Source organism: Eptesicus fuscus, chromosome 20 (genome assembly GCF_027574615.1).
Source record: "Eptesicus fuscus isolate TK198812 chromosome 20, DD_ASM_mEF_20220401, whole genome shotgun sequence".
NCBI classification, from domain to species: Eukaryota; Metazoa; Chordata; class Mammalia; order Chiroptera; family Vespertilionidae; genus Eptesicus; species Eptesicus fuscus.
This window is the reverse complement of record NC_072492.1, coordinates 41,700,096-41,712,855: the sequence shown is the minus strand read 5'-3', so window position 1 is coordinate 41,712,855 and position 12,760 is coordinate 41,700,096. Positions and strand designations below refer to the sequence as shown.

At 58.8% G+C, this 12,760-nt stretch overlaps 1 protein-coding gene across 1 annotated transcript; it reads right to left on the bottom strand.

Annotated features, from left to right (window-relative positions):
• Positions 1-6,911: 6,911 nt before the first annotated feature.
• SP6 (Sp6 transcription factor) lies at positions 6,912-11,496 on the bottom strand. Its single transcript, XM_008153765.3, has 2 exons — positions 11,319-11,496; positions 6,912-8,211 (listed from the first exon to the last, which is right to left on the bottom strand). Exon 2 carries the CDS (start codon positions 8,151-8,153, stop codon positions 7,023-7,025), a length of 1,131 nt encoding a protein of 376 aa, XP_008151987.1. The 5' UTR covers positions 8,154-8,211; positions 11,319-11,496; the 3' UTR covers positions 6,912-7,022.
• Positions 11,497-12,760: the final 1,264 nt, after the last annotated feature.

Genomic DNA, 12,760 nt, shown 5'->3' with positions numbered 1-12,760 from the left:
CTGCCCGTTGGACCGAGGTTCCCAGGTGACCTGGAAGGCCTTGCCCCCGGGGGGCGGAGCTGGAACCGAGCACCTGCAGTTCCTCTATCTGCCACCAGGATGCGCGCTAGCACCACTTCTTGGAGCAGAGCGGCCTCCCTAGTCTTACGTGGCTGCCTGCCCTTCCCCGGGCGCAGCTTTCAAGCAGGAAAAGGCTGAGAATCAGCGCGCAACGCCAATAGGGTCACCGTGGGGAGCAGGAGCTGGGAGTGGAAAGGAGCCACGTGAAAAGAGAGGAAAGAAAAGTCGGGCTGGTTTATTAGAAAGCTGGGACTGCTGGGGCATCTGGAAATAAAGAAAGAACTTGTGCCCTGGTTTGAATTCCAAAGGCACGACCCCAGGCTGGTGCCCCACCCACCTCCCCAGTAAGATCTGTAAGAATGGTCAGTCCCTGGCTGGTGTGGCTCAGTTGGTTGAGCTTTGTCCCATGCACCAAGAAGTCACTGGTTCAATTTCCGGCCAGGACACATGCCCAGGTTGTGGGCTCCATCCCTGGAGGGGGACATGCAGGAGCCAGCTGATCTCCCTTTCTCTCTCTGAAAAAAAAAAAATGTTTTTAAAAAGAAGGAAACAGTATTTTTTTATTTTTAAAATAAAAATAATATTTTTTATTGATTTCAGAGAGGAAGGGAGAGGGAGAGTGAGAAACATCAATGATGAGAGAGAATCATTGATCAGCTGCCTCCTGCACACCCCACACCGGGGATCGAGTTCGCAACCCGGGCATCAAACCATGACCTCCTGGTTCACAGGTCGAGGCTCAACCACTGAGACACGCCAGCTGAGCGAAAAGGGTTTTTTTTGTGTGTTTTTTTTTTTAAAGAATGGCTAGGCCAGGAGATGTAAGGGAACACATAAGTTAATGCCTTTTTGAAGGGCACCTATACATAAAACTCATCCAACCTCCCCCCAAAGACTCATTCTGCCCCCCCCACCCCCCCCCCCCCCCGTGCTTTGAAAGAAAATTTGGAAATTTCTACTCCGAAGATACGGTGTCTTTACACATAGTGAAGCTGAAACAGAAGTCTTGACCCGGGGTCGCAAGTGTTCTGCTTCCTGGGTCATTTTCCTCTCTAAGCGATCTCCATCACGTCCAGCATTTAAGCGAATGCATCTCACCCCTTTTTGCTCTGTGAAGTCCTTCAGGAATGGGAGAGACACTACAGATTATCTATTTTCCCCCGCATCCTTCAGCCACACAATCAGGGCTGCTGCTGTATCAGGTCACTCCTAGAGTGGGAATGAAGGCCGAGGCTGAGGCTTTGCCCGGAGGCAGGCTGTAGGCGGGTGTGCTTGGCCATGGCTGGAGGAGACCAGGCAGATAAGGCTGTTGGGGGCCTGAAACCTGAGATGTTTCCTTAAACGCCTTCAGGTATCCCAAGAAGATGCTGTCTCCAGGGAGATGAGCTGCACTGTCAGGAAGGGGACAGCCACTTGAACAGAAGAATGACCTAGAAGCTGGGAGGAGCATTGCCTGGAACTCTGCAGACTGGCTGAGTTCTGAGCTTGCTTTTGTGGGATCTCTTTGGGCAGGTCACTTACCCTGCAAGGGCCTCCGTGGTTCTCAACCACAGGTGGGCTGAGGGAGGGTTAATTTTTTCATTTTTTTAAAAAAATGTATTTTTATTGATTTCAGAGAGAGAGGAGAGAGAGAGAGGGAGAGAGAGAAACATCAATGATGAGAGAGAATCACTGATTGGCTGCCTCCCGCATGTCCCCCCACTAGGGATCGAGCCCACAACCTGGGCATGTACCCCTGACTGGAATCGAATCCGGGACCCTTCAGTCCGCAGGCCGACACCCTATCCACTGAGCCAAACCGGCTAGGGCAATTTTTTCATTTTTATTGATTGATATTAGAGAAAGGAAGGGGGAGAGAGAAACATCGATTTGTTGTTTCACTTATTCATTCATTGGTTGACTTTTGTTTGTGTCCTAACTGGGAATTGAACCTGCAACCTTGGTGTATCGGCACGGCACTCCAACCAACTGAGCTTCCCAGCCAGGGTGGCTATTTTTCAGCCACACAACTCCCACTGCACAACACGGTACTTAAATTCTCTGCTACCGAAGTGCCGGCAGACTGCCAGCATCAGCATCATCTGAAAGCTTGTGAAAATCGTAGAATCTTGGGCCCCACCTCAGACCTACTGAATCAGAAGCTGCATGTTCACCAGACTCCAGGTATGAAGTTTGAGAAGTGCTGCTCTAATACAGCCCCCAGGGGCATACCGGGGTGGGGTTCGGGGGAGGGAATCTCGGTATCTTGAAAAACTCCATGGGTGATCCGAATAGTCTACTGATTGGGAACAACAGGACTGTTTGGTTCCTGAGATTCTTTTCAAACCTACACTGCCAGGACGGGACGCTGAGCAGTCCGGTTTGCTGGGCTGATGTGGAGGTGAAGGCTGCTTTGGGTGCAGCGTCAGGGAGGGGTGGTAAGGTTGCCATTGCGGGGCATTCCAGAAACAAACATCAAGGCTGTGGGCTCGCAGGGGCGCCAAAGCGGCCAGCAAGAAAGCTGGTTCACCGTCTGCACTTCCCCGGCCTCCCGCTAGGGGGCGGGAACAGGCAGGCGGAGAGGCGGCGTCGGCGGCAGCACAGCCCCAGGCGGCAGTTCCCAGGCGGCCGGCTCCCGTCACTTTCCATTCCAGATTTCACTCCCCCACCTCGGCATTCTCCTCCCACGTCCTAGGAGAGGAGGTGGCGGCTCCGAGAAGTCGCCCAAAGGGTCAGTCCAGATGTTCTGATTTCCCTCCCTCCCAGCTCCTCCGCGATCGTCCTGCCAGGGGCTCCTGACCTGAGGGGTCAGAGGTGACCAGCCTTGGGCTCCAGCAGGGGGGCCAGGCCAGCCAGGCAGCATTGCTGTCAAGGCAGACGAGCCGAGGGAGCGTCAGAGCCCCACCAAAGGCCCCCGCTAAGAATGCAGGTCAGCGGGAGGAGCTGCGCGGGGAGGAGGGGCAGCCCCGGCCCTGCCCAGACAGGCCCAGCCGGCCCCACAGCTGCCCTCCTGGCCCTGGGGACAGCGCTGGGGGGACAGGAGAGGGCTCACCAGGTTCCTGGGGTCTAAATCCCCCAGAACCAGGAGAACAAAAGAGCACCCCAACAAGTGGGGTGGGCATGAGGTCACAGGAAAACACACCTGTTCCTTGTCCCCCCAGACCTCTAACGCAGGAGCAGATGGAAACAAACTTTTGCCTTCCCCCCCACACACACACACCAGTGTGGCTTCCTGTCTGCCCCCTCCCCAAATCATTCTGGTGCCCCACCCCAAGGTGGATTTTGTGAGCCCAGACCCAAACCTGTGATGGGTACCAGATTTGGTTCTGAAAAACTGGATTAGAGTTAGAGTGGGGGGAATAGAAATCCCACTAGATAAAAAAAGAACAATTTTGGCCAAAAAAAAGTAGAATGGGAAAGTGAAAAAACACAATAACCTGCCCAGCCAGCCGGCGTGGCTCAGTGGTTGAGTGTCACCCTATGAAGTAGGAGGTCACGGTTCGATCCCCAGTCAGGGCACAGGCCCAGGTTGAGGGCTGGATCCTCAGTGTGGGGTGTGCAGGAGGCAGCCGATCAGTGATTCTTTCTCATCATTGATGTTTTGTTCTCTCTCCCTCTTCCTTCCCCTCTGAAATCAATAAAAAAAAAAACCAAAACATTTTTTTTTTTTTTTAAAAAAGAACACAATAGCCCTAACCGGTTTGGCTCGGTGGATGGAGCGTCAGCCTTCAGACTGAAGGGTCCCAGGTTCTATTCCCGTCAGGGGCATGTACCTTGGTTGCAGGCACATCCCCAGTGTGCAGGAGGCAGCTGATTGATGTTTCTCTCTCATCGATGTTTCTAATTCTCTATCCCTCTCTCTTCCTCTCTGTAAAAAAATCAATAAAATATACTTTAAAAATAAAATTTAAAATAAAAAAGAACACAATAATCTATCTGCACCCTTGGAGCCCAAAACTGATCCTTCATCCACCTTCCTGGCTGTGGGGCTCTGGAGTTGAGGTTTTATACTCATTTGACATTAATTAGGCACCAACTACATACCAGGCACTGGGCAGCCTGGGAAAGTGTGCACAGATGGGCAGTTCTGCATATGCGAAGGCGCCCCATGGGTCCGGCGAGGGCGCCTTTGTGCGCGGCGTGGTTGTGTAACTGGCAGGTCTCTATCTGGGAGTTGCAGCAGCCTTTCCCTCATACCTTCCAGCTGGGCGGCAGCCCATCAGATATCTTGGCTGCCTTTCATCGCCTTGTTCCCGATAGGGATCATCCTGGGTGAAGAAATCGCTGTCAGTCACCCCCACCTCACTCACAGCCAGAAGGACCGATTGACACACACACCCCCGTGTGGGGTGAGGGTGCCAAGAGGCTGGCTATCTCTGGGAAGGCAGGGAACCAGCAGCGTTCTTGGCAGGGGAGGGGAAAGAGGGGGCTTGTGTGTGGAGGAGGAAGGAAATATCTAGAACTTCCTCATCTGCACAGGTTACACCAGGGAGGGACAGGCAGCAGAGCTCTCAACCCAGAGGGAGCTCCTCCCCCGTTCTGAACCCGCCGCCTCCGGGGCAGGATCGGACCCTTCCAGCAGCTCAGCTCTGCCCCAAACAAAGGGAGAGGGGCGAGGCTGCCCAGGGCTGCGAGATCAAAGGGAAGTGTCCACCCCGCCCTGCAGCAGCCTGGTCCTCACGGCGGAGGGACACCGAGTCAGAGAGGAAACCGGGGCTAGAAGACGAATGAGGCAACGATGTGGTTGACGACTTTATTATGGCATAAAAAACACAGGCTGTTTCTTCCTCTCCTCCCTCCCCCCCAACAAAGTGGGTTCACAGCAGTTAAAGAAAAAAAAATCCTACATTTCTCCTCTAGGGGGCTGCCTCGAAGGGGGCAGACAGAAAGCCTAACCAAAGCCCTCACCGGACACCTTAGAGCTGGGGGCCTCCACGCGGGGAACAGCCACGTCCCCCCCCACCAACACCCACTCGGGAGTTCCCCGTAGAATGGTCACTGGGAAAGCTGTCCCGGGAGCACAGGGAGGTGGCGGCTGGTTTCGATGGGTGGAGGAGAAAGGCATCTCACACCCACGGTGCCCTCCCTTTCTCCCCTCTCTCCTCCCGGCCAGGCAACCTGCAGGCACTGCCAACTCGCTCCTGCCCCCAACCCTCGCAGCAAGGAAACCTCTGGCTGGGTTAGCAGGAGGTAGGGATGAGAGGGAACAGAAGGAAAGAACATTATTTCTTAAACTACCCCAGCCCCATGAGTCCCTCTGGGAGAGTCACCCTATCCCTGGTAAGGTCTCCCTCCTACACATACACAGATTCCCACCCAGACCCCAGCCCCATTTCCCATTGAGCTCCTCGGACGGGGCCCCAGCATCCCCGAAGGAGGAAGAGGCGCTGTAGGCCTACAGCCCAGGACCTTGGACGGGGTGAACAAGGTAGGGTCTCCCTGGCTGGAGACCACAGGCTCAGTAGAGAAACACACACACACACACACACACACACACGCACACGCACACACACACACGCACACACAATATGCACAAACACATGCCCTAATATTAAATAAAATACCCTTTGCTTATAACTTAAAAATCAATACACAACTAATCCTCGAAAAAGGCTTCGCATGGAAAGCGGGGAGGTCAGGGGGAGCCTTACAGCCTCCATATCAAGCCTGGGAGAGTCCGCTCGCTCCCCTCTCCCCTCCCCGGCTCCCGCCCCTTGCCTCTGCTGGACTTCTCCCTCCCTTCTGCCCCGCTCTGGGACCACAGCCAGAGGCATTTCTAGCATCTAAAGAAGGAAATGGGGACCGCTCCCCAGACAAGCTCCCTTCCGGTGGGAGAGCCACTCCGTCCTGTGGAAAGGGATGGGAGCCCCCCCCAACACACACACACACCCTCCAGGAGGGGCCCCACGCCCAGGGGCAGGGAAAGGGGAGGCGAGCAGGGGGTGGCCAGGCGGAGACAGAGCCCTCCACTCGGAGCGGGAACTGCTGGAAGTCCCTCTGCTGGGGCCCCCCACCTAACCCAACAAGCCATGGGGGAAGGCAGATGGTGGGGAACCTAGGATGAGGAACTACATCAGTTCTAGAGCGGGGCCTTCTGGCTGCCCTGAAAGCTCCCATGGGGTGGGGCTGGGGGGGTAACAGATGGGGAACGGGGACCACTGAACTTTACTTCTCATCAAGACCGAGAGTTAAGGACCGAATCCGAGCTCGAACCGGAAGGGGTCTGTTTCTTCCGTTCCCCCATTAAATGGCTTTCTCTCATCTTAGCAGGGGACCGCCTTGCCCGTGCCCCACATCTATCTACTCTCTTCTCCACCCCACAGTGATTCCGGCCCTCTCCCGCCTGCCTTCCTGGCTCCATCGGGCTGGGTCTGGAAGGGTTAACACGGAGGCGCGTCAAAGGAGTTCTTTTTACGGCAACAACCTCCTAGGCTAAGAGAGACCTCTCCCTGTTGGGGACCCTCAGCCTCCCCCACCCCATCTCAGCTCTCCCTCCGGAAACCCCAGGGAAAGAACTAGGAGGGGATGAAAGGGACCAGGCCACAGGGCGGATCCGGAGGCGCTTTTATGTCCTGGTTCCCAGGCGCTCAGGACGCGTCCAGACAGGTCCCCCCAGCGCAGGGGCGGCCCCGCTCCCCTGTGTTCCCGGGATGCACGTCTTCTCCGGCCGCGGTGGGGACACCCCTCCGCATCCCTCCAGCTGGGGGACGTGAGTGAAACAGCGAGGAAACCGAGAACAGAGGGGCACACGCAGCTCCCCCTGCACACACACACCCGGCCAGCCAAACAGGCAAACGCGTCCTGTCCGGCCACAGAGACTAAAACACCCCTAGTGTCCCCGCTCCCCGACCCCACACCTCTCCTCACCCCTCTCAATAAATAACCACCGTCTCCTCTCACTCCAGCCGCCCCCGGGGACGTCGGGCCAGCGGGCTCTCTTCGGACGCCCCGGGGGAGACCGGCGGGGAGGCGGCGGGAGGCGCTCAGTTGGAGGGAGCCGCGCCGCCCTCCGCCTCCCGCTTGCCTTTGCCCCCGGGGGGCTCCACCGCGCCGCCGGCCTTGCCCTCGCCCGCGGCCGCCCCTGCAGCCTCCTCCTTGGCGCCCTCGTGGGTCTTCATGTGCTTGGCCAGGTGGTCGCTGCGCATGAAGACGCGGCTGCAGACGGCGCAGGGGAACTTCTTGGTGCCCGTGTGGGTCTGGAGGTGGCGCTGCAGCTCGTCGGAGCGCGTGAAGCGCTTGCCGCAGAACAGCCAGTTGCACACGAAGGGCCGGTCGCCGCTGTGCCAGCGCAGGTGCGCCTTCAGGTGCGACGTCTTGGCGTAGGCTTTGCCGCAGCCGGGGATGTGGCAGTTGTGCAAATGCTTCTTCTTGCCCCCGTCGGGCCCGCACGGAGCCCCCAGTCGCTCCGCCTCCAGGCAGTTGGGGCAGCGGCACACGGTCTGACCTGAGCTGCGGGGCACGGACCGCCGGGAGCCTTTGGGCCGCGTCGCCCCGTCTAGGCCGGAATCCAGCCCCTGGGACTCCGGGGCCACCGCCTCCAAGGCCTTTGCCCCGTCGGGAGGCCCCAGGAGGTGCTGCCCTCCGGCGGCTGGGAGGAGGTGGTGTGGGTGTGGGTGGGGCGGCGGGGCGCAGAGCTGATGGTCTCCAACGTAGCCCCCCAGGCCAGCCTGCAGCGCCCCCGGGTGGCCAGGGGAGGTCAGCGCGCCCTGCGTGTGGGGGAGGTCCATCCAGGTGGTCCCCGGATGAAGGTCCCACCAGGAGCCATCCTCCGCGCCCGGGTGAGTCGGCCGGAACCACGATTCGTAATGGTGTGACATGTCTGGCTGCAGGAGCTTGGAGAAGGGTCCCGGGGCCAAGGGATTGTCGCTTTCCAGGTCCTCACAGGTTACGCGGGAGGAGGCCCCCGGGAGCTCATAGCCCTGCGAGAAGTCCACCTCGGGGCCCAGCGGGAGGCTCTGCAGCTCTCCAGGCTGCAGCGGGGAGGGGTAGTCCCCCGCCTCCGGGCTCGTGTGGCCCTGGTATGTTTGGAGAGGCTGCAGGTCGAGGCGCGGAGGGGAGGCGTGAGGCGCGTCCGTGTGCTGGCTGCCCAGAGAGCCGCAGACAGCGGTTAGCATTGCCGGGGTGCGGGGTGCGGTGGGGGACAGGGACCGTCAGGGGCACCTCAGGTGAGACCTAAAGGAGGCAGAGAAGAGGGGACGTGAGCAAAATCACCAGCTCACCTTCCATCCCAACCTAGTCCCCTCCCTGCGAAGTGCCCCTCCCTCTCCGCGCCTCCAGGTGGAAAGAGAAACGCCACCTCCGGTTGGGGGAGTCAAGATCCGTTCAGAGAATTTGAGAGAACTACGGAAGACTTGAGGAGGTGAAGCTCTCGGCCAAGGGCGGAGGATGATGGAAGTCTACCTTCCCCTATCAGTGGTCGGCAAACGCATGAGTCAACAGAGCCAAATATCCACAGGACAACGATTGAAATTTCTTTGGAGAGCCAAGTTTTTTAAACTTAACTTCTTCTAACGCCACTTCTTCAAAATAGGCTCGCCCAGGCCGTGGTATTTTGTGGAAGAGCCACACTCAAGGGGGCCAAAGAGCCGCATGTGGCTCGAGCCGCAGTTTGCCGACCACGGCCCAAGGTTATCTTTCCTAGAGGACCCACTTATCCTGGGAGTTGGGCTGGCCCCAGGCTGTGAGGGAGGATCCTCCTACAGGACAGTGCTCTCACCGTCCTACCCCAGCTGCCCAGGCCCGCAGGGCAGCGGCCTTTCCCCCTGCAGACCTGCTGCCAGCCCAAGTGGAGGATCTAGACCCATCGCAGCGTTCCCACTTTAACTCAGGGTGCAGGTGGGGAGAGGGAGGCGGCCTGTTTCTGAAACTCAAAGCTTGAGGTTATCTGACTTCCCAAAGCCCATAGCAGATGCTGGGATTTTGGGAAAGAAAACAAAAAACCCAATTCCATCTCTGAGGCATGTTCCTTGAGGAAGAGCATTTCACTGCCCAACCTCATTCTCCCCAGCTCCCTGCCTGGCCCTCACCCTTTCCCCCAGGCGAGGACTTCACCTCCCTGGGGTTCAGCGCAGTGCCAGTTTCTGGGGGACCTCTCGCCACCAGAGAAAGTTAAGCCCCCTCCCCGGTCCTGACCCGCACTGGTGCCAGCCAGCTCTCTCTGGCTGCTACCCATGCCCTCCTCCGATGGAGGGGAGACCCAGATGTGAAGCCGGCGGGAGGGGTTGGCTTCCCCAGAGAAGGGGGTCGGGAAGAGAAGAGTTTACCATCAAGCTCACAAAGGTAAAAGTGACACTCCTGCCCTGGCCATTTGGGGACTGCCGAGTCCCAGGTTTGATTCCAGTCAAGGGCACAGGCCCCAGTTGCAGGCTCCATCCCCAGTAGGGGGCGTGCAGGAGGCAGCGGGTCAATGATTCTCTCTCATCATTGATGTTTCTATCTTTCCCTATCCCTTCCGCTCTGAAATTATATATATGGCAGCTATTTAAAAAACAACAAGAAAAAGGGGAAATATAAAAAAGAAAAGAAAAATAATAAAAACAAAAAACCGAAACTCCTTAAGGGATGCAGGGTCAGAGTGGGGGAAAGCAGAGGGCAACAGAAAAACCAGAATCACAGAAATTAAGAGGAAGAATTGCCCAAAGAGGTTTTTCATAAAGGGGTGTTTTCTAGGCATGGATCATTTTTATTTTATTTATTTTTAAAAGAATATAACTAGTAAGTTCTTTACTTCAAATAACTAAGAGGCTAATTTAATCGTTTTTTAAAGATTAACTTCAAAGACAGAGAGAGAGAGAGGGAAACATTGATGGGCTGCCTCCTGAACGGGCCCTGACTGGGAATCAGACCTTCCACCTTCTGGTGTTTGGGATGGTGATCCAACCACCTGAGCCACCCTGGCCAAGGCTAGGCATGGATCATTTATAGGAGCCCCACGGATAATTCTAATGTGCAGCCAGATGTTGAGAACTACCGCTCAGACTAACACTCTTATTTTTAAAAAAAGAGGAAACTGAGGCAGCATTTGGAGAAGTGACTTGAACAAAGACATTCATTTATTCATTCAACCAACAAGTATGGCCCTCGCCAGTTTGGCTCAGTGGATAGAGCGTCAACCTGTGGATTGAAGGGTCCCAGGTTTGATTCCGGTCAAGGGCATGCACCTAGGTTGCAGGCTCCATCCCCGGCCCTGGTCCGGGTGCATGCGGGAGGCAACCAATCGATGTGTCTCTCTCACATCAATGTTTCTCTCTCGGTCTCTCCCTCTCCCTTCCACTCTCTCTAAAAATAAAAAAAAAAAAATCAATGGAAAAATATCCTCTGGTGAGGATTGAAACACACACACACACACACACAAAGTATGTACTGTCTGTATCTGTGAACCAGGTCTCTCCACTTTCCCTGAGCCATTGGGAACCTGAAGACCTGCACCCCTTTCTTGACCATCTATCTGTGATTTGAAGGTCCCCGTCTTCTCACCATCTCTCCCTAAGGCTTGGGAGACCCAGGTGTGGGGTTCGTATCTGATTGGCAGAGGAGGTGCTTTGGTTTAGGGCCGGGACTTTCCACCAGCGGGGCTCAGCTGACCCTACTGCCTCTGGGAGCAGGGAGGTGGCCGCAGGAGTCTGGCAGAGGGAGGAGGAGAGGGGCCGGGGCGCCTACTCAGGCTCCTGCGGCCTCACCACAAGAAAGGAACAGGGCGAAGCTGCAGGAGTGGAGCCTCGGGCCCAGGCGGGGCAGCCCAGGAGGGGCTGGGCGGGAGCAGGGCGGCCTGGGACCCTAACAGCTTTTGGCGCCTGGAAACGGCCCCAAAGGCTAGGGGGCGGGGAGGCTAACGACCCAGGCTCCGCAGAGCGGCCCCTCCCGACCCGGGGCAGGGAGCCCCAGCCTGGGATGCACGGCCTGCCGGCGAGGTTTCGGGGTGGGAGACCGCAGGACGCACACTGCCGGCTTCGCGGTCCCCAACGCCGGGAGGCGGCTAGAGACCCCCGGTCCCCTCCTCCCCCGCTGCCTCTCCGGACCCCCGGCGCTCAGGTGGCCGGTCGGACTTCCGTACTCCCAGTCCTTAAGGTTCAAGTGCGCCGGTTGTCCCAGTCGCTCCAGTTCCCCCAGTTTCCCGTCTCCTCGGTCCCTCCAGCCTCTCCCGTCCGCCCAGTTTTCTCTCCGCCGGGGCTCTAAGCCCCTCGGATTCTGCTCCCCCAAGGCCATGGGAGGCTGGGGCGCGTCTTTCCGAGAGGACCCCGGGAGCGCTCGCCCCTCGCCGCCCCGACCCGGGCTCCTACCTCGAGGCTGCGCTCGGACTCCGGGCACGGCTGGCGACGCGCTACCGCCGGGCGCTCCAGGGCCCTGTGCGCGGGCAGGCTCTCCGGCGGCGAGGGGCAGCGGCCAAGGGCGAGTGGGGGCCGCGACCCAACCCGGCGGAGGAGGGGCGGAGGGCGGGCGGGAGCCAGCTAGCGAGCGAGCGAGCGAGGCCAGCTCCGCCCGTGACTCACCCGCGCGCTCTGCCTTCATCCCGGGCTCCGCGCTCCTTTTTCCCCGAAATCGCGGCCCCGCCCACCTCACCTGCGGCCGCCTTAACCCTTGCGGGCTCGGCGGGACGGGGAGGCTCGGCTGGGCCGGGCCCGCGAGGAGGGGGCGGGAAGGGAATGGGGGCGGGATCGCTATCTAGGTCGCCTCCCGCCACCTCCCTCGCTCCTCCTCACCCCTCCGGGTCTCGGGCGAGGGGCCCGGGCGGGCGGAGTGTTTCCCAGGTTCCAGGACCCGCCCCACGGGGAAGAAAGCTGCCCTGGAGCTGGTTTGGTAGGGCTGCGGACGCAGGACTCACTCCGACCCTGGAGGGGGGGGGGGGGGATCAAAGAGGGGGCGGGCCTCGGGGTGATACTGAGCCACCTTAGGGCGCCCTTGGCCTCGACGGCCCTCGGCCCCCGAGCGCTGCCTCGGAACTGAGAGGAGAGAAGGAAGCAGGACTGAGCGCCGAGTGTGTGTCCGCTCTCCCCCCAGCCCCAGGCCGTGAGAAACTTATCTGGACTGCCCCCCTCCTTCCCTGTCCCCCCCTTCTCCCCCCCCCCCCCCGCCTCTCTCCACCACCACCTCCCTCCCCCGTCCTGGGCTCTCCCTCTCCGGGGTGACCGCCTCCTCTTCTTTCCCATCAGCTCCCCCGCTGGCCCACCTCTGCCCGCCCCACTCACCTCCCAGGCCCCTGGGCTTTCACTCTCCATCTTCCCTTCGGCAGCTACCTGGGCGCCGACTCAACCCCCCGCTCACATTGCCCCGCCGCCTCGCCCCGCGCGCCCGGCCCTGGAAGCCGGAGCGGGCGCCCGAACGGAGGGACCCCTGGCCACCACTCCTTCCCGATCCTCACCCCGAGGTTCTTAACTCTGGGGAAGGGCCTAGGATTCCTTTGATAAAAACGAATGCACATTCTAGTGCCCGATGCAGCTTTCTGGCAAAACTTCAGGGCGCTCGCCGCTCCCACCCTTCTCTCCAGATCCGAGGGGATCGAGATACCCAGCGAGCGCCGGTGGGGAGCGCGGCGCCCTTCTTCCCCCGCCCTCCATCCCCCCCACCTGCCTGGCCTCTGCACCCCGTTAGTCCGCTGCTGCCTTCCCGGTTGGCGTCTCCTCTACCCGCCACATTGACTTCCCCAAGTGACCCTTGTCTTGGAGGGGAATTCGGATCAATTGTCGTATTTTTTTGTTTGTTTGTTGTGCCAGTTGGCTGGCCC